The sequence below is a fragment of the Colossoma macropomum genome, unplaced genomic scaffold (assembly GCF_904425465.1).
Source record: "Colossoma macropomum unplaced genomic scaffold, Colossoma_macropomum, whole genome shotgun sequence".
Lineage (NCBI taxonomy): Eukaryota > Metazoa > Chordata > Actinopteri > Characiformes > Serrasalmidae > Colossoma > Colossoma macropomum.
In genome coordinates, this window is record NW_023494790.1 from 2,426,207 (window position 1) to 2,445,883 (window position 19,677).

The 19,677-nt window shown below is 39.5% G+C and overlaps 1 protein-coding gene across 1 annotated transcript in view; it reads left to right on the forward strand.

The window, feature by feature from the left end:
* Positions 1–15,138: 15,138 nt before the first annotated feature.
* The window catches only part of LOC118809006 (zinc finger CCHC domain-containing protein 24-like), a 52,061-nt gene continuing 47,522 nt past the window's right edge, over positions 15,139–19,677 (forward strand). The window contains exon 1 of the mRNA XM_036571918.1: positions 15,139–15,324. Coding sequence (XP_036427811.1) covers positions 15,139–15,324 — 186 coding nt within the window. The remainder of the gene's footprint in view (positions 15,325–19,677) is intronic.

Sequence of the window (19,677 nt, forward strand, 5' to 3'; positions counted from 1 at the left end):
AAGTTATTATATGAAGTGAGTGTGGATTCACTGCCTGATGACTGAGACACTGTTTTATGATCGACTTTGGCCTTAAAATCCATTCATGGTGGAGGGATACATAACATGCAGGATGCTATGAGGCAAAATAGTCCCCAAAGAGAACGTACTGTTTCAGGTTTTCCTCTTTTTTACCGTCATCAACATTCCATATAAACTCAGAAGACTCGTGTAGGTTCACCGGTGGTTTTGGATAGTAAATAAAATGTCTATATTTGTGTTGTAGTCATGGCGACCCCTGGTTCCTATCACCACCACTGTACAGACATCTGGATCATTTCACACCAAACCCACTCTGAATCACTCTGTTTACATCTGAGTGATTTGGTTCAGTTGCAATTTTGAAAAATCTGTGGAGTTTCCCTTTAACAATCAGAGAAACACAAAAACATTACCATCATATCAGCTTTTGAACTTATGCTATTAAGTTGCTTTTTGAACTCCTAGCACATTAGCTAACATACACACTTAAAAAGACGGTTCTTCAAGGGTTCTTTAGTAAAAAAAAAATGGTTCTATATAGAACCGTGAACACTCAAACAAACCTTGATGATTAAAGTGTTCTTTGCATCATGGAAGGTTCTTCAGACTCGTGGAGAATGTGCTGTAGATGGTGCTATATGGAACCTTTGTGAAAAAGGTTCCATGTAGCACCAAGAAAGGGTTCTTCTATTGTTACGATGTCAAGCTTGTAACAATAGCAGAACCCTTTTTAGTGCTGCACATAACCCTTTTCAAAAAGGTGCTATACAGAACCATATATAACACGTTCTCCATCAATCTAAAGAAGCCTTTCATCATGCAAAGGCTTCTTTGAGTGTTCATGGTTCTATATAGACCACATCTTTACTAAAGAACCCCTGAAGAACCGTCTTTTTAAGCATGTATAACATGCTTAGCCTATTAAAGCATTAGCTGTGTCTGTTTTTAATCCTCTGCTATGACAGGCCTGTAATTACGCAATGTGGGTGTGGAGCTAAAGCTGCTCTCTGAATGGGGAGATAGTGAAACAAATAAAATAAATAAATAAATAAAAGGCTGTAATTACACGCAGAGGCGGTTTGTACTAAAATACTTCTTAGTATTTTAAATGATAATATTTACCTCTACTCAAATATATCAGTGAGCTCCATCTTAGTCCTTTATATTTAGCTCCTTATTGTCTTTTTGGGCTTAATTTCATTCTTCTGTTCTAGACTGCTTTACTGTTATTTACTCCTCTCACACTGGAGCTTTAGCATTTCACTTTAGAGCAAAAGGAACCAAACAGAGAAGAACCTAACAAACGTCACTTCCTGCACTGATCGGTGCTGGATGTACTGTGAAGTTCCACACAGTACTTGAGTAGTTTTTGCTCATCATTCACTTATAAAAAAGATGGTGCTTCAAAGGTTCTTTAGTACAGAAAATGAACACTTAAAGAACCCTTTGCATGATTAAATGGTTCTTTGCATCACGAAAGGGTTCTTTGGATTGATTGAGAAATGAGCTCTAGACGGTTTTATATAGAAGCTGTTTTTAAAATGGTTCTATATAGCACCCAAAAGGGTTCTTCAACTGTTACAATGTCATGCTTGTAACAATAGAACCCTTTTGGGTGCTATATAGAACTCTAAAAAGGTTCTATTTAGAACAGTCTATAGCACATTTTCCATCAATCAATATGCATCATGAAAATGTCGAGAATGGGCATGAATGTGCTATAGACGGTTCTAAATAGAACCTTTTTGGAGTTCTATATAGCACCCTATTGTTGCAAGATTGACAACAACTGAGGAACACTTTTGGGTGCTATATAGAACCATTTTCATAAAGGTTCTAAATGGAAACAACTACAGCACATTCTCCATCAGTCTGAAGAACCCTTTCATGATGCAAAGAACCATTTAATCATGCAAAGGGTTCTTTGAGTGTTCATGGTTCTATATAGAACCATTTTCTTTACTAAAGAACCCTTGTAGCAACTTTTTAAGGGTGTACTTTTTAACTCAGGTTGGTTTTTGGAATAAAATTGAAATAATAATGCTTTTACTCAAGTGTGCTCTGAGGCTACTCAGCCTGTTTACCAGACACGCACTCTAAAAAGTGCCGTGTTAAATAACAACACACTAACTTGTGTCACCCATCTTAACACTTTTTGTGTCATGTTGTTTTCTGATTTAACACGTCCCCCGTTAAAAGGAACCCAAGCGTTTTCTTGCGACACCACAGCAAGAGTGAATACGAAACAACCTGTTTTGCAATTGTTCAATGTAAAATTCTTCATCGAATTTACTGGACCAAGGTCAGACTTAAAAACGTTTAGCCGGAAACAGACCCACTCTGTGACCGCTGTCATTCAGCTCCAGCCTCTCTGATCCACATGCTCTGGTCTGGTCCATCGCTTGGTTCAAGTTCGAGTTCAAGAGGCTTTATGGTCATTTCAGCTGTATACAAATACATAGAGAAACCTGGACCAGCACAGGAACACAAGTGCGAAACAATACAATAAACACAGTGCAATAAATACAAAAGACTTACAACCAATACAAAACAGGGCACAGTCAGAAAATATGCAGAGCTGTGCAAAGCAGGATGTAACACACCATGACATACAGTGGTGTGAAAAAGTGTTTGCCCCCTTCCTGATTTCTTATTCTTTTGCATGTTTGTCACACTTAAATGTTTCAGATCACCAAACAAATTTGAATATTAGACAAAGATAACACAAGTAAACACAAAATGCAGTTTATAAATGAAGATCTTTATTATTAAGGGAAAAAGAAATCCAAACCTACAGGGCCCCGTGTGAAAAAGTGATTGCCCCCTAAACCTGATAACTGGTTGGGCCACCCTTAGCAGCAACAACTGCAATCAAGCGTTTGCGATAACTGGCGGTGAGTCTTTTACAGCACTGTGGAGGAGTTTTGGCCACTCATCTTTGCAGAATTGTTGTAATTCAGCCACAATGGAGGGTTTCCGAGCATGAACTGCCTTTTTGAGGTCATGCCACAGCATCTCAATCGGATTCAGGTTAGGACTTTGACTAGGCCACTCCAAAGAGGTTCATTCAGAGGTCAGAGCAGCTGAACAACCTGGAATCAGCCAGAAATGAACCCAACACCATTTGCCAAACTAAATGGGCTGTAAGATGCTTTGCAGACTGGCTGGAACAAAACAACATTAATACTGATCTGGCAAAAACTGACAAAACTGAGCTAAACTTGATATTGCGGCAGTTTTATGGCTCAGTCTGATTTGGTCAGACTCAGAAGATCAGACTACACGTTTGGTGAATGGTGTTGGGTTCATTTCTGGCTGATTCCAGGTTGTTCAGCTGTTCTTCTGTCACAGCTGCCGACTGAAAAGCTGCTCAGTGGTGATGACAGTTTGGGAATTTAGTGTGAGGAGCTGGAGAACGAACTGCCGGCTGTGCAGCGAGTGGGCGGAGCTCGTTACTCTGATGTAGCGACAAGCTGCTCGTTAAGGAACTATAATTTGGTGAAGGAACTGCGAACATTAAAACATATTAAACGCCGCGTTCACAGCCCAGTTCGTGATAACACACTCCCTCTTGTCTTCTATTGCTTAAGTATATGTGTGTGGGTGTCCGTCAGTTCAGTCCGTGGGAGTTAAGGAATCTGATGGCTTGTGGAAAGTTGCCCAGGCTGGCTGTGAGGGCCCGAATGCTGTGGTTCCTTCTTCCAGATGGCAGAAGAGAAAACAGTTTGTGTGAGGGGTGTGTGGGGTCAGTCACAATGCTAATGGCTTTTTGGATGCTACTAGCATCTGATGGTCTGAATTTTAACAATATCAGATGTGCAATGCAAACCTAATGCAGTTACAGCATTGTTTGGAATTCTCCCCCTTACAGAATCAGTCTCTAATCTTCAGTCCAATTTTGTGGCATTTCTGACCCTGTTGGCCAGACACCTTAGTGCTATACGGGAAGTCGCCTGCCCCCCCCAAACTCGTGTTAGTGTGTATTGTGCTGGTCTGAGTGGATCAGACACAGCAGTGCTGCTGGAGTTTTTAAACACCTCAGTGTCACTGCTGGACTGAGAATAGTCCACCAACCAGAAATATCCAGCCAACAGCGTCCTGTGGGCAGCATCCTGTGACCACTGACGAAGGACTAGAGGATGACCAACACAAACTGTGCAGCAGCAGATGAGCTGTCGTCTCTGACTTTACATCTACAAGGTGGACTGACAAGGTAGGAGTGTCTAATAGAGTGAACAGTGAGTGGACACAGTGTTTAAAAACTCCAGCAGCCCTGCTGTGTCTGATCCGCTCATACCAGCACAACACACACTAACTCACCACCACCACGTCAGTGTTACTGCAGTGCTGAGAATGACCCACCACCCAAATAGTACCTGCTCTGTGAGGGTCCATGGGGGTCCTGACCACTGAAGAACAGGGTAAAAGGGGGCTAACAGAGTATCAGAGAAACAGATGGACTACAGTCTGTAACTGTAGAACTACAAAGTGCACCTATATAGTAAGTGGAGCTGATAAAATGGACAATGAGCGTAGAAACAAGGAGGTGGTCAGAATGTTATGCCTGATACATTTCAAATGTGTTGTTTTTTGCGACACCACAGCAAGAATTAATTCATAACAGGCTGTTTTGCAGCTTAGTTTCCATATATGGACTGTATGGAAACCTGTTGACAAACTCAGTTTTTTTGTGATATTAACCAAAATGTTGGTTTAGACTCATTGTTAGTAATGGTCATTTTATAATGTATTGAATTTGACTCCTGAGTCAATTAGATTGGCTGCAAATTACAAAATATCTGAACCGATTCGGCTTTAATTACTTTAACATGCGGCAGTAAAATGACCTCATCTGTGGTTTGTACATAGAAAGACACTTTAAATAGGACTGAAAGATGAATCGTTTGTATATCAAAGCCCAAAATGTCCATAACTGAGTATAGAAATATTTCAACCCATGTTGTGTTAAACGTAACACAATGAACACACTGATGTGTCTAGTTATCGACAGAATGTGCTGTTTGTTTACATGTGTGTTTTAAGAGCATAGAAGAAAATGACATTTTTCCATGAAGGCAGTTGATGGTAAAGTGTTATTGTGTCAGCGTTGTTGAAACTGCACCCAACAACAGCCTAAACCAGCGTATCTGGTACGTCACATTTTTTTGGACTCCATGCTGGGGGTGTTTCTCAGGAAGAATGATAAGCCAAATGTTTCTTAGCTCTTCGTCTTTTGTACAGGCTTGCTTTTACTCCTACGTTATCACGCCGAGAGTTCTGCTTCATGAAACACCCTCATGGTTAAGTGGGATTATTTGAGCTACGCTCTGCCAACGAATGAGCTTTCAGGTCAAGAAATGTCCGACACCTTCCTGGTGCTGTGGTTTAATTCACTTAATGTTTTTTTTTTTTTCTATCTGAAGTGGGTGGAAACACACTGTCACTCACACTTATTTCAATCAATCAATCAATCAATCAACCAATCAATCAACCTTTATTTAACCTCGGAGAACATTGAGGGTGACCCTCATTTGCAATGCTGCCGAGTTGATACAGGAACAGGGATTGATAATGTGTGAGAACACATCAAATACTAAAAGTAAATTTAATAATAAAAAGGACTCAAATCAGGTACGTATATAAAAAAAGAACCATTAGTAATTAAAATACATAAAAAACAGTAGAAAATATAAAATATATTTACACTAGCTTTTCAAAATGCTTTTAAAGGGCCCGTATCCTACATTTCACCTTTCTCTCTGAGGACCACTTGTAAGATTTGCACCAAAAACTGTTTACGTGACCATTTTTCCAACCTCTCCCTTAGACGGGCTGATGAACTCTGCTCGGATTGGCTGCTGTGTTGAAAAAACAATCCAGGCTGAAACCCTCCTTATAGCTTCACCGTGAGTGGGCGGGGCTAAACTGCAAATGCATTGTTTTTCGTGACGTCACAGAAACAGTGAAATCAAAACAGGCTGTTTTTCCATATGTTACTGCATAAAATAAAAAAAAATAAAAAACTGGAATCGTTATTTAAAACCATGGAAGACACTTTGATGAACATGAAACTGAGTGGTGGGGATAAATATACACACAGGACTAAAAATGTATTAGACCATGAAGGAGTCATGACACACATGTAGTATTTATATGTTAATGAAGCATAAATGTCATTCGAAGTACAACTGAATGCATGCGTTCCACTTTAGCTGAGAATCCTGTGGTAAAAATGACTTTTTTTGATCTTTGGTTTGTGCGTAGTAAGACAAGCTTTGGACCAAAATGTTTTGGACTAATTATTAGCTATTTTATAATGTGTTGAATTTGGCTCCGGAGTCCTGCTGAACTGATTGGGTAACTTTGACTTTAAAATGCTTCAGCAAAATGATGTGGTTTATGTATATTATGACACTCTTTATAACTTCATTGTGAGTGGGCGGGGCTAAACTGCTATAGGCTGAATAGGCAGATATATGCAAATGTGTTGTTTTTGCCAGCAAGAATGAATTCAAAACAGGCTGTTTTGCAGCTCAGTTTCTATTTATGGGCTTTTGACAATGTTTGCATTCCACATCAAACTCTTAGTTCAAGAAAATTCTTTTTATTTTTAGGTAGTTTTAGGTATTGAACCAAAATGTTTTGTTGGGTTGAACTCATTGTTGGTAATGATCATTATAATTATAATTATTATAATGTGTTGAATTTGACTCCTGAGTCAATTAGATTGGCTGTAAATTACTGATTTACGGAAATGGTTTCGTAACTTTGGCTTCAAAGTGCTTTAAAATGCTGCAGTAAAGTGACCTCATCTGTGGTTTGTGCACAGAATGACACTTTAAAATAGGGCTGAAAGATTAATTGTTTTTATATCAAAGCTGCATTTTTTTCAATTATTGCCTACATTATATAAAATGTTGTCTTAAGTTTTAAGTGTGGTCATTTAATCTAATAAATTTGTGAGCTGCCCCTAGACAAGTTGGACCAATCAAAGGCAACCAAACCTCCATTTGCTGTGACATCACAACCACAGCTTACTGAATGTCTGGTACACTACATTCAGAGGTCGAGCCTCAAGCCAGAAAAAGTGGATATTCTGGTCTTCTTGGCAGAAAAAAACAAGTCTGAACCTCAATTTATAGAAAATAATTGCAATTTAAATCACAGCCCAAATCGTTTTTGTAGCAAAATATTTTGTAATGTATTGAATTTGAGTTATTGAGTTAGTTAGTCTGGAGGAAAATAACTAATTTGAACAGATTTAGTAAAAAGCTACAAAATAAATAGTATTACTGCCTTTTACAGCTGAACGATTTGGGGAAAATATCTAATTGTGATTTTTCGGACTAATATTGCGACTGCGATTTAAACTGCGATTGTATTCTATAAATTAAGGTTCGGGCCTGTTTTTTTTTGTCATGATGACCAGAATAACCAGCTTTTCTGGCTTGAGGCCCTGAATGTAGTGTGCCAGGCCTTCTAGTGGTTGTGATGTCACAACACAAGGAGGTGTAGTTGCCTCTCCTTGGTCTAACTCATCTACAGGCAGTTCACAAACTCTGTGTTATTAGGTTAAAATTTCCCACTTAAAACTCTTGCAATTTGAAAATTGCCCTCTCTTTTACCGATTTTGATATAAAAACGATTAATCTTTCAGCCTTTTGAGAAAGTCTAGGTGGTAACACTTTCTATGGATGTCACGTTTGTAAGCATCTATAAACACATTCATAACATGTTATAATGCATTCATAAGGCATCATAAACATGGCTATTAATATTTATAAATATGCATTACACGTTATAGCCATGTTTATTATGCATTATGAATTGTTAACATAATACATTATAAGTACTGATCATAACAAATTATAAGAGCTCATAAGTCGTATTTGTCCGCTCTAAGTAAAGTGAAGCGTACTGTACTAAAGCCTCCTCCAGTGTTCAGAGTGAGGCTTCAAGTTGAAGTATTTACTGAAGGATTTACTGAAACACTAAAACAAACACAGTAAAGCACATTACAGGCTTCAAATGTCAGAGTTTAAACTAGAGCTGCCATCAGTGTTTTACCCAATGTGGGAAAGGTAATGTACACCACCGTTAGCTTGGCGCTAACTTAACACTGCATATCCAATAGAACGCTAGCAGAAATTTGCATTACTGTACTGTACTGCAGTGTGGTGTTATAGAGTGAAGGGTTCTAGTGTTTGACATTAGAACAAGTGTGGGAACAAATTACAATGACAGCGCTCTACTATCTCACCTCTCCCTCTCCAGGCCTTCACTCCACAGTGACTTCACTCTCAGTGTGATGTCAGAGGGGGGTCAGGGCAGGGGCTGATGGGTACTTGGTTTGCTGTGATGTAATGTAGTGTTCAAAGTGAGAGTGCTGGGTAAGAAAAGCTCACTGTAGCAGTGATTCTAGGCTGGACAGCCTGTTTGGAGCATCTGAATATTCAGGACTAAAGCCTGAAGATGCAGCTCTAACAGCACCAATGCTATACTGGAAATCTCAGGGTGTAAATAACATGTTATTAACATATTAACAATTCATAATGTAAAATAAACGTGGCTATAAAGTGTAATTCAGTGTAATTCATTTTTCTAAATATTTATAACCATGTTTATAATGCCTTATGAATGTTGTAAATGTGTTTACAGATGCTTACAAACGTGACATTCATAGAAAGTGTTACCGTCTAGGTTCAGGTTTGCTTGCTGTTCATAACTTGGAACATTTAAAGAGGTGGTAAGTTGAGGGCCCAGCCCTTTTCAGTCTACATACACACCCCGTTCACACGGCCCTTCACTCTCAGGCTCTTTCCACTGCTTATTAAGGCAGTAAACTGGCTCATTATGCTGTACAGAGGAATGTTATTGGGTCATTAATCTGACTGAACTCAGTAAAGTCTGTGCTGAATCTGATCACTTATCACACTGTTTGTGTTCCTCTTTGATGCAGTGCAGCTTCCTGCTACCACATATATCATTTGCATTGTTGCCAAATGCAAAACCAGTTTGTCGGGTTTTGACCTTAAAGCTAGTTCAACAAAAACATATTTACATACCTCCCCACCCCACGCGCCGGAGATCTGCTTCTTTAGTTCTACACTGGAGCTATGAGGCTGCCAACCAAATTGGTGCTTCCACATTTAGGGTCACATTTAGACCTGGTAACTGTTAAAAAATTAACAATTAAAAATTATTTTTTTATCATTTTTAACTTGGAATCTAAGAAAACATGCATTTAACAATTAAAACATGTATTTTCATTTGTTAATAATTCACTTTCAGTCTATAATTTATTCATTTTTGCATGCAAAGTTTGGGCGCCCTGGTCAAAATGCATGTTTTGTTGATTTTTGAAGTCAAAAAAGGTGATTTTAAAATATTATAAAAATAATAAAAAGTGGTATGTGCAAAACTTATGTTACATTTAATGTTTTTTGTTAAACTCAAAAAAATAGAAATTGTGCACTAAAATTTGCACAAAAATGCCGTATTCGAGTTTGTTCACTGTAGAGGATGTTCAATTATTTTCGCTTAGAAAATGTCATTTGACTAGGGGTGCCCAAACTTTTGCATACGACTGTTGGTTGAAGTTTCAAAGTGACCGTGATGGTGTGACTTCCTGTTGAACATGCGATATTCCAGATATTCACAGAGGTCAATGTGTTCAGTTCAGTGAGGGAACACTGAAGGACTAGAGTGTACATTATTCAGAACCTATAACGGATGAATCTAATATAACTCTTTCTGGTATAATATATGACTCATAAAACATAAAAAAGTATGTTTTGAGCAGAATATATTCAATGCATTCACTCATTAATGCAAAAATAAGATCTTTTAAATACACCGATCAGGCATAACATTCTGACCACCTCCTTGTTTCTACGCTCGTTGTCCATTTTATCAGCTCCACTTACTATATAGGTGCACTTTGTAGTTCTACAGTTACAGACTGTAGTCCATCTGTTTCTCTGATACTTTGTTAGCCCCCTTTTACCCTGTTCTTCAGTGGTCAGGACCCCCATGGACCCTCACAGAGCAGGTACTATTTGGGTGGTGGATCATTCTCAGCACTGCAGTAACACTGACGTGGTGGTGGTGTGTTAGTGTGTGTTGTGCTGGTACGAGTGGATCAGACACAGCAGGGCTGCTGGAGTTTTTAAACACTGTGTCCACTCACTGTCCACTCTATTAGACACTCCTACCTTGTCAGTCCACCTTGTAGATGTAAAGTCAGAGACGATAGCTCATCTGCTGCTGCACAGTTTGTGTTGGTCATCCTCTAGTCCTTCATCAGTGGTCACAGGACGCTGTTGGCTGGATATTTTTGGTTGGTGGACTATTCTCAGTCCAGCAGTGACACTGAGGTGTTTAAAAACTCCAGCAGCACTGCTGTGTCTGATCCACTCAGACCAGCGCAACACACACTAACACACCACCACCACGTCATTGTAACTGCAGTGCTAAGAATGATCCACCACCCAAATAGTACCTGTTTTGTGAGGGTCCATGGGGGTCCTGACCACTGAAGAACAGGGTAAAAGGGGGCTAACAAAGTATCAGAGAAACAGATGGACTACAGTCTGTAACTGTAGAACTACAAAGTGCACCTATATAGTAAGTGGAGCTGATAAAATGGACAATGAGTGTAGAAACAAGGAGGTGGTCAGAATGTTATGCCTGATTGGTGTATTTTACTGATTAAGTTTCAAGGCAAAGTGTAGTTATGATGGGCTATGCCAAAAAAATGCTGTTTTCTAAGTGGTTTGATTAATTAATTGAGTGATTCATCAGAAACATGCATAGATTGTTGTGAAGGACTCTTTTAGTGTCGTGAAGTTGTGAAGCCCATTTTTAGTAAATCTTTTGCCTTACTTTATATACATAGTTATGAACGTAATATCAGTGACAGATACAAATGGCACCTCAATCATGGAATCACCTGATTAGCATGGTGCTAACTGCAGGCCTAAATCATCGCACACTCGCCTCAGACTGTGTGGAGCTGTTCAGTGTCTCTAATAGACTTGATTATGTGGTTTCTGACGCTGTATGACTCACTGTATCTATAAACATGGACTAAAGTACGTTAGCATAGCTAAAAACAGCAGCAGCTTGATTTGTCTGTGATTTTGTTCAGTTTTGTTCAGTGAAAATATTTGTATAATTGTATGTTTCATAGATAACAGTGAGTCATACAGTGCCTGAAACCACATAATGAAGTCTATTAGAGATACTGAACGCCTCCACACAGTTTGAGGCGAGCGTTTGATGATTTAGGCTGCGGTTAGCGTCATGCTAATTGGTGTGTTATAAGCTTCCATTGCTTGTTTGCTACCTTGGCCTTGTAGCTCCAGTGTAAAACTAAAGAAGAAAACTTCAGACACCAGACATCTCAACTGATTGACTACATTTAGAGCGGAAAATGTGTAGATTTGAGGAGTTTTTTTTCTGAACTATGACTACACCATCATAAACCAACACAGACCAGCATAGACCTGTACTAGACCAGCATAAACCAGCATAGACCAGCACCAGACCAGCACTAGACCAGCATAGACCTGTACTAGACCAGCATAAACCAGCATAGACCAGCACCAGACCAGCACTGGACCAGCATAGACCAGCACCAGGTCAGCACTAGACCAGCATAAACCAACATACACCAGCATACACCAGTACCAGACCAGGAGAAACCAGCATAAACCAACATAGACCAGCACTAGATCAGCAGAAACCAGCATAAACCAGCACTAGACCAGCATAGACCAGCATAGACAAGCACCAGACCAGCATAGACCAGCATAAACCAGCATAAACCAGCATAGACCAGCACTAAACCAGTACCAGACCAGCACTAGACCAGCAGAAACCAGCATAGACCAGCACTAGACCAGCAGAAACCAGCATAGACCAGCACCAGACCAGCACTAGACCAGCATAAACCAGCATAGACCAGCACTAGACCAGCATAAACCATCATAGACCAGCATAGACCAGCATAAACCAGTATAGACCAGCACCAGACCAACATAGACCAGCATAAACCAGCACTAGACAGCACTAAATCAGCACCAGACCAGCATAGACCAGCACTAGACCAGCACCAGACCAGCACTAGACCAGCATAAACCAGCATAGACCAGCACTGGCTCAGCATAAACCAGCATAGACCAGCATAAACCAGTATAGGCCAGCACTGGCTCAGCATAAACCAGCATAGACCAGCATAAACCAGTACCAGACCAGCACTAGACCAGCAGAAACCAGCATAAACCAGCATAGACCAGCACTGGCTCAGCATAAACCAGCATAGACCAGCACTTGACTAGCATAAACCAGCATAGACCAGCATAAACCAGTATAGATCAGCACTAGACCAGCATAGACCAGCACTAGATCAGCATAAACCAGCATAGACCAGTATGAGACCAGGATAAATCAGCACTGGTCTATGCTGTTTTTCAGCAGGGCGTAATCCTCCACCACTACATCTAATATAACTCTTCCTGGTATAATGTGTGACTGAGTGATATTCTCCTGCCTGTGTGTTCAGACTGAGATTATCAGGCAGGGTGTGAGAGTTACTGTGGTGTAGGAATCCTGCTGGCCTTCTGGGTCAGAGTTCCCCATAGACTCTTATTCACATACAGATATATACATGTATATATACACATATACGTGTGCTGGAGCCTATACCACCATTACTTAGGTCTAAACATCTAGCAGACATTTTAAGCAATTATCATCCAATAATGATATTAATCTGATATCAGTGTGCTTCCCTAGTCTACACAGATATCTGACAACTCTGAGACAATGATTATTGGGGCAGAAAGTATTAATTTTTAAAAAAAGAAACACACTAACATTAGAACCTGTATTCTTCTAAGCTACATATTTATGACTTTTCTGAAAACAAAACATTCTGACTACTGAATTTATGTTTGTGTTTATTACAATGTTATAAAGTGTTTTTTTACTGGTAACAAATTATTCTTACTGTCCATATAAATAGTTTTAAACTATTTCCATGGCTGCCTAAGACTATTATACAGTACTTTATGTGTATCATTTAGGTTTGTGAACGTGTTATTAATATGCCATCTCATTAATGCTGGTAGCACACCAACACAATCTTCGATTGTAACAGCAAAAAAGGGACTTTAAAGATTAATTTACACAACAAAGATCAGCAGCACACATTCAGATTGATTAACATAAACATAATTTTATGATTGCTTTATACTGTTTTCACTTCTGTGTTGAAGAAGGACACTGACAGGTGAGTGATTGTGAGTGTAATATTTCATTGCACCAGCAGGTGGCAGCATAAACATTTGCTGTGGAGAGTCCAACACAGATTTTACACTATTTGTGGTATTTGTATATTTTCATGACATTTTATGTTTGTGCAACCTGTCAAAAGCTGTAGAGTCATTCAAGAGTTGACCATCGTTAAAAGAAGGAAAGAAAGAAAGAAAGAAAGAAAGAAAGAAACTATCAAGACAGAGACAAGACTGAGACTTCGACACTGTTATGTTGAAGCTTGGGCTAAGGAATGTCAGCACCAAACACAGCAGTCATTTCTTTTGGTACATTTGTTAAATGTATATTATGAGGTCCTCTTAGAATAAGATGCAGGAAACATTCTTTAAACATCACTAAGTTAAAACATCTTATTTACAGTAAATGCTTCTCCTACTGTGAGCGCAGTGCTTCCCAAAAGCCTCCTACAGCAGCGCGAGCCAGTGTTGAGACACCACATAGTCCCCCACAAAGGTCAGCCATCGCGGTGATCCCTTCTCTGTCTTCATTACTGGTCCTCACCGTGCTGCGGTTTGCACTATCCTATTTCTGACACCAATGTGGCACAGAGTAGGACGTGGGAAACATTGTGCTATAGGCGAATGTTTTTTGATTGAACAAGGCAGCACCTTGAGCATGGCGCTTACCAAGAGCCTCTTGGCTTGGCCGCTTTGCATAGCCACACCTCTCGCCCTCCTACGTCAATGCGCGCCAGCGGTAGGACGCCATAACACACTGGGTTGGTCATTACCGATAGAGTCTTTACTGTAACGCTTTGCTGTTATTTCCCATCCAGCTGACATAAGGAATGAAGTGCGCATCCATACTGTTATAGAACATACATGAAAAGATCTCATAAATATACATACATATCAGAAATAGACATAATGTTGTCAAAATAAGATCAATTTCAGCAATTCATAACTGAAGTCGTGATAATAAATAAATAAGCAAGTAAATACATAAATACATATAAGCAGCAAACTGTAGATCCAGTTAGAGTTTATACAGCAGTCTGTCATAATTCTGATGATGTGCCTGAAGAGATGTTGGCCCGCTGCCTATGACACACACAGCTGTTTCCACTGAACATGCAGTCTCAGCTGTGGGCTGTGTTTCAAATGCTGCTCTCAATATACTAGTACACTACCTAGTGCACTCTAGTAATAACACTGACTAGCCTAAATATATTACAATATATGTTTCCTTTAGTGCTTCATTTATATATATATAGTAGTGGGTTGCTATACATACATACACATACATACATATATACATACATATATATATATATATATATGTATATATGTGTGTGTGTGTGTGTGTGTGTGTGTGTGTGTGTGTGTGTGTGTGTGTGTGTGTCTCATATACCACACCTCGTCAATGACTTCAGAGCAAGAACTACACAGAGTATCAAAAACACCAGCTGCTAATTTGAGGGGCGGGTTAATTACATGTACTGTGCACTACTCGCTGTTTTTGAGTTGCTTTGTGTAAATGTTGCAGGAAACTCACAACATGCAACTTGTTGCATGGAGGTTTCACCGTGTAAAGCCAGACAAAGTACCCTAGTTAATTAGAGCACTAGAGCGCGCATTGGAACGCAGCCCTGCTTTCCCTTCCCTCCCCGCGCGCACAGAGAGCGCGCAAACTCTCCTCGCAGAGCTGCAGTGAGAGTGAGTTTGCAGTGAGTCCGCAGCTCAGTAGAGCAGGGACCCCTCAGGACCCCTCATGACCCCGCAGTGTCGGATGGAGCCCCTGCTCTAGCGCGGATGGTGAAAGGAGGGGGATCCCGCGAGGATGAGTGTGATGCCGGCTCTAGACGCCTCCTCCGCCTCGGTGTGTCCTCCGGAGCAGCTGCTGAACTGGGTCCGTCTGTCTCTGCGAGACTCTCCCAACGGCGCTTTCGACGCCTTCAGACCCGAGTGGAGCTCCGCGCTCAGGTCCGGCTCACTCAGCGACCTGCTGCAGGTCCAGCGCGGTGAGGTGAGCAGCTCTGCGGTCCGGTTCTGATGGTTCTGACGGCTCTGATGAAGGGAGAGAAGGAGCAGCTGGGGGGACATGAGTTCTGTTCAAACTGAACACATTAACAGGAGCGCACAGCTTAGTGACCCTTAACAATTTACTGTAGCGTCCTGTTTCTTATGGACATAACTGTGGACCATTCTTATGGACTTTATCTGGACATAATGACGTGTTTATCGGATCATCGACTTAGTATCCAGAAAATAATGGTTAATAATGGTTAATATATACATTTATATTAAGAAAATTAGTTATTATTTTAACATAGTAAGTCGAGATTTTGAGTGAATAGGTTTTGACAGAGGTCAACATTTTGTGAAAAAGAATCATTATTTTGATCGTAGCAAGTCAAACTTTTAAGTAAATAAGTAATTATTTTGACATAATAAATGAATAATTTATTTATTTAATTTCTTCAGTAATAAAATCTAATAATTTTTTGACATCAGTCAAATTAGTGATTATTTTGCCATACTAAGTCAAAATTTTTGAGTAAATAAGTCATTATTTTGATATAGTAAGTCAAAATGTTGAGTAAATAACAAATTATATCATTATAGTAAGTTAATATTACAAGCAGACATCGCTACTGTTGTTAGCTACACTCTTAAAAACATGGTACTTCAAGGGTTCTTTAGTAAAGACAGTGGTTCTATATAGAACCATGAACACTCAAAGAACCATTTCATGCTTAAATGGTTCTTTGCATGGTGAAACGGTTCTTCGGGGAATGTGCCGTGTATGGTTCTAGCACCAAAAAGAATTCTGGTATTGTTTACGAGGTCAAGCTTGTAACAATAGCAGAACCCTTTTTGGTGCCTTATAGAACCATTTTCAGAAAGGTTCTATATAGAACCATAAACAACACATTCTCCAACAATTTGTAGAACCATTTGTGTTCATGGCTCTATATAGGACCATTGTCTTTACTAAAGAACCCTTGAAGAACCATCTTTTTAAGAGTATACCAAAATAATTACTCAATTTCTTTTAGACTAATCATTTAGACTTAGCAAGTCAAATAGTTGAGTAAATAAATCATTATTTCAACGTAATAAATTAATATTTCGAGTCACTTTTTTTAACATAAGTAGAAATTTCAAGCAAATAAGTCATCAATGTGACGTCAGTCAAACTTTAGAGAAAATAAGGCATTATTTTGCCCAATGTATGAATAAATAGGTCATTATTTGGACATAGTAACTCAAAATGTCAATTAAATAAGAAATTATGTCATCATAGTAAGCTAATATTTCAAGATGTTGCTACTGTTTAGCTGTGCTAACGTACTTTAGTCCGTGTTTATAGATAACAGTGAGTCATACAGCGTCAGAAACCACATCATCAAGTCTATTAGAGACACTGAACAGCTCCACACAGTTTCAAATAAATGAGTGATGGTTAAGGCTTCACTCAGCGCCCACCAGCAGTGGAAGAAGTCTCGGCTCCTCTGGTTCTTCTTCGTGCTCTCTTCCTTTGGGACAGTGTCTGCTGGAGAACGAGCTGCACAGATTAAACTGAATTGATTTTCAATGTTCTGCATGCAGTGCTGGATAAATCCGTGTGCCCTGAGGGACTCAAACCAGCGCCCTCCAGTCCTGACGTGGATCTCGCACCCCGTGTTCTACAGTCACATGGCTGTGTCCTGCAATTTTTGCGTGCAGTAATGTTTCTATAACAGGCCGGAGCCCGAGACGAACGCTCTCGGCCTTATTATAAACCAGCTCCAGTATAGATTTAGTTACAGGTTTACATCTAGTCCCATAGATAATTGCACATACTGCGTCACAACTGTGAGAGAAAAACACAGGCTGTGAAACCTCATAAAAGCTTTTTCTGTAGCTCTGCATCATTTTGTCCATATAAAGGTCAAACTTTTCAGCTGATCAGTTTTAGCACAACTTTCTGCGAAAGTAATGTAGGATGTCACGCTGTATTGGAAAAAACTAGGAAAATCCTGTTGTAGTAAAGAGCTGTTTCCACACTAACTGAAGATAGAGGGCCAGGGCGGCCAGTGAAAACATTAGACAGACAGACAGACAGACAGACAGATAGACAGATAGATAAATAGATAGATAGATAGACAGTATTTTCTATAATATTGTCTATAAACTTTTTACTGTGAAGTGTCTTGGTTCCGATAGTATTTGTACTCAGACTTATCTTGGTCTAGATAGCATTTGTTTGTAGGCATTTGTTGGATTCATTCAGAGTGAGCATTGGTTGGATTCATAAAGAGTGAACATTGGTTGGATTCATCAAGAGTGAGAATTGGCTGGATTGATTAAGAGTGAGAATTGGCTGGATTCATTAAGAGTGAGAATTGGTTGGATTGATAAAGAGTGAGCATTGGCTAGATTCATTAAGAGTGAGCATTGATTGGATTGATTAAGAGTGAGCATTGGCTGGATTGATTAAGAGTGAGAATTGGTTGGATTCATTCAGAGTGAGCATTGGTTGGATTTATTCAGAGTGAGGATTGGTTGGATTCATTCAGAGTGAGCATTGTTTGGATTTGTTCAGAGTGAGCATTGGTTGGATTCATTCAGAGTGAGCATTGGTTGGATTTGTTCAGAGTGGGCATTGGTTGGATTGATTAAGAGTGAAGATTGGTTGGATTAATTAAGAGTGAGAATTGGACTGATTAAGAGTGAGCATTGGCTGGATTGATAAAGAGTGAGAATTGGTTGAATTGATTAAGAGTTAGAATTGGTTGGATTGATTAAGAGTGAGTATTGGCTGGATTGATTAAGAGTGAGCATTGGCTGGATTGATTAAGAGTGAGAATTGGTTGGATTGATTAAGAGTGAGAATTGGCTGGATTGATTAAGAGTGAGCATTGGCTGGATTGATTTAGAGTGAGCATTGGTTGGATTGATTAAGAGTGAGCATTGGCTGGATTGATTAAGAGTGAGCATTGGTTGGATTCATTCAGAGTGAACATTGGTTGGATTGATTAAGAGTGAGCATTGGCTGGATTGATTAAGAGTGAGCATTGGTTGGATTCATTCAGAGTGAGCATTGGTTGGATTGATTAAGAGTGAGCATTGGCTGGATTGATTAAGAGTGAGCATTGGCTGGATTGATTAAGAGTGAGCATTGGCTGGATTGATTAAGAGTGTGCATTGGCTGGATTGATAAAGAGTGAGCATTGGTTGGATTGATTAAGAGTGAGCATTGGTTGGATTGATTAAGAATGAGTATTGGCTGGATTGATTAAGAGTGAGCATTGGCTGGATTGATTAAGAGTGAGAATTGGCTGGATTGATTAAGAGTGAGAATTGGCTGGATTGATTAAGAGTGAGAATTGGCTGGATTGATTAAGAGTGAGAATTGGCTGGATTGATTAAGAGTGAGCATTGGTTGGACTGTGTTGGACACGCCCACACAGTTCTGTTTTAGATTTTAAGGGGTTAAAAAGGGTAATTATAACTACCAAAGGTAAATAATAATTTGCCAGTGGAATAAGATCATTCATATTCTTCACCATCATCATTTCGCTTAGACTTAAACAGTGAAGCTGTTGCTGATTTATTAGCATTAATAACAGTGTTTGTATTGATTGCACTCGTGTTGAGTTGATAATGTCTGTGAACTTGATGGGTTTGATCGTGTTTTGAAGTCAGTTTCATTTTGAGTAAAGTTTAAAGTTTTTTGGTGAATTTATTTTGAGGTTTTGAATGTCTGAGATTTTGAAAAAACTGAGATATTTCAGAAAAATGAAATGTTTGAACAGTTAAAAAACTGTAAAAAGAGGCAAGGTGTACTTAAACTTTTGACGGTCAGTATAGACGCCCCCTGTCCCATCTGGACTCTCCATTATGGACTAAACAGTCTTCATATGTTTGACGGAGAGCGTCTGTATGGATTAAGGAGTTCTGCAGACGTCCTGAGCTGCACCTCAGATACGAAGCGATGCTGCTTTCTCAGACTTTCTGATGCAGAGCAGCTCTGCAGAGTTCTGTTCAAGTTCAAGAGGCTTTGTAGTCATTTCAGCCAGATACAAGTACACAGTGAAAGGAACAACACTCCTCCAGGACCAACACAGGAACACTATATAATACAATATACACAGTGTATACAAATAATACAATATACACAGTGCAGACAATACAGTACAATAAATACAACACAGAACACAGACAGTACACGGTACTGAGAGCATGTGTGTAAAGCTGTATGGAGCCCTGCTGGTGACATCCTGTATAAATAAAAAAATGCGTAGCCTTGGCGTATTTACGAGTGGGAACAAGATCCTAATATGTGGCCATGACTTAGTAAGGCATGGGAACGAGATAATTTAGTCATGGCCAT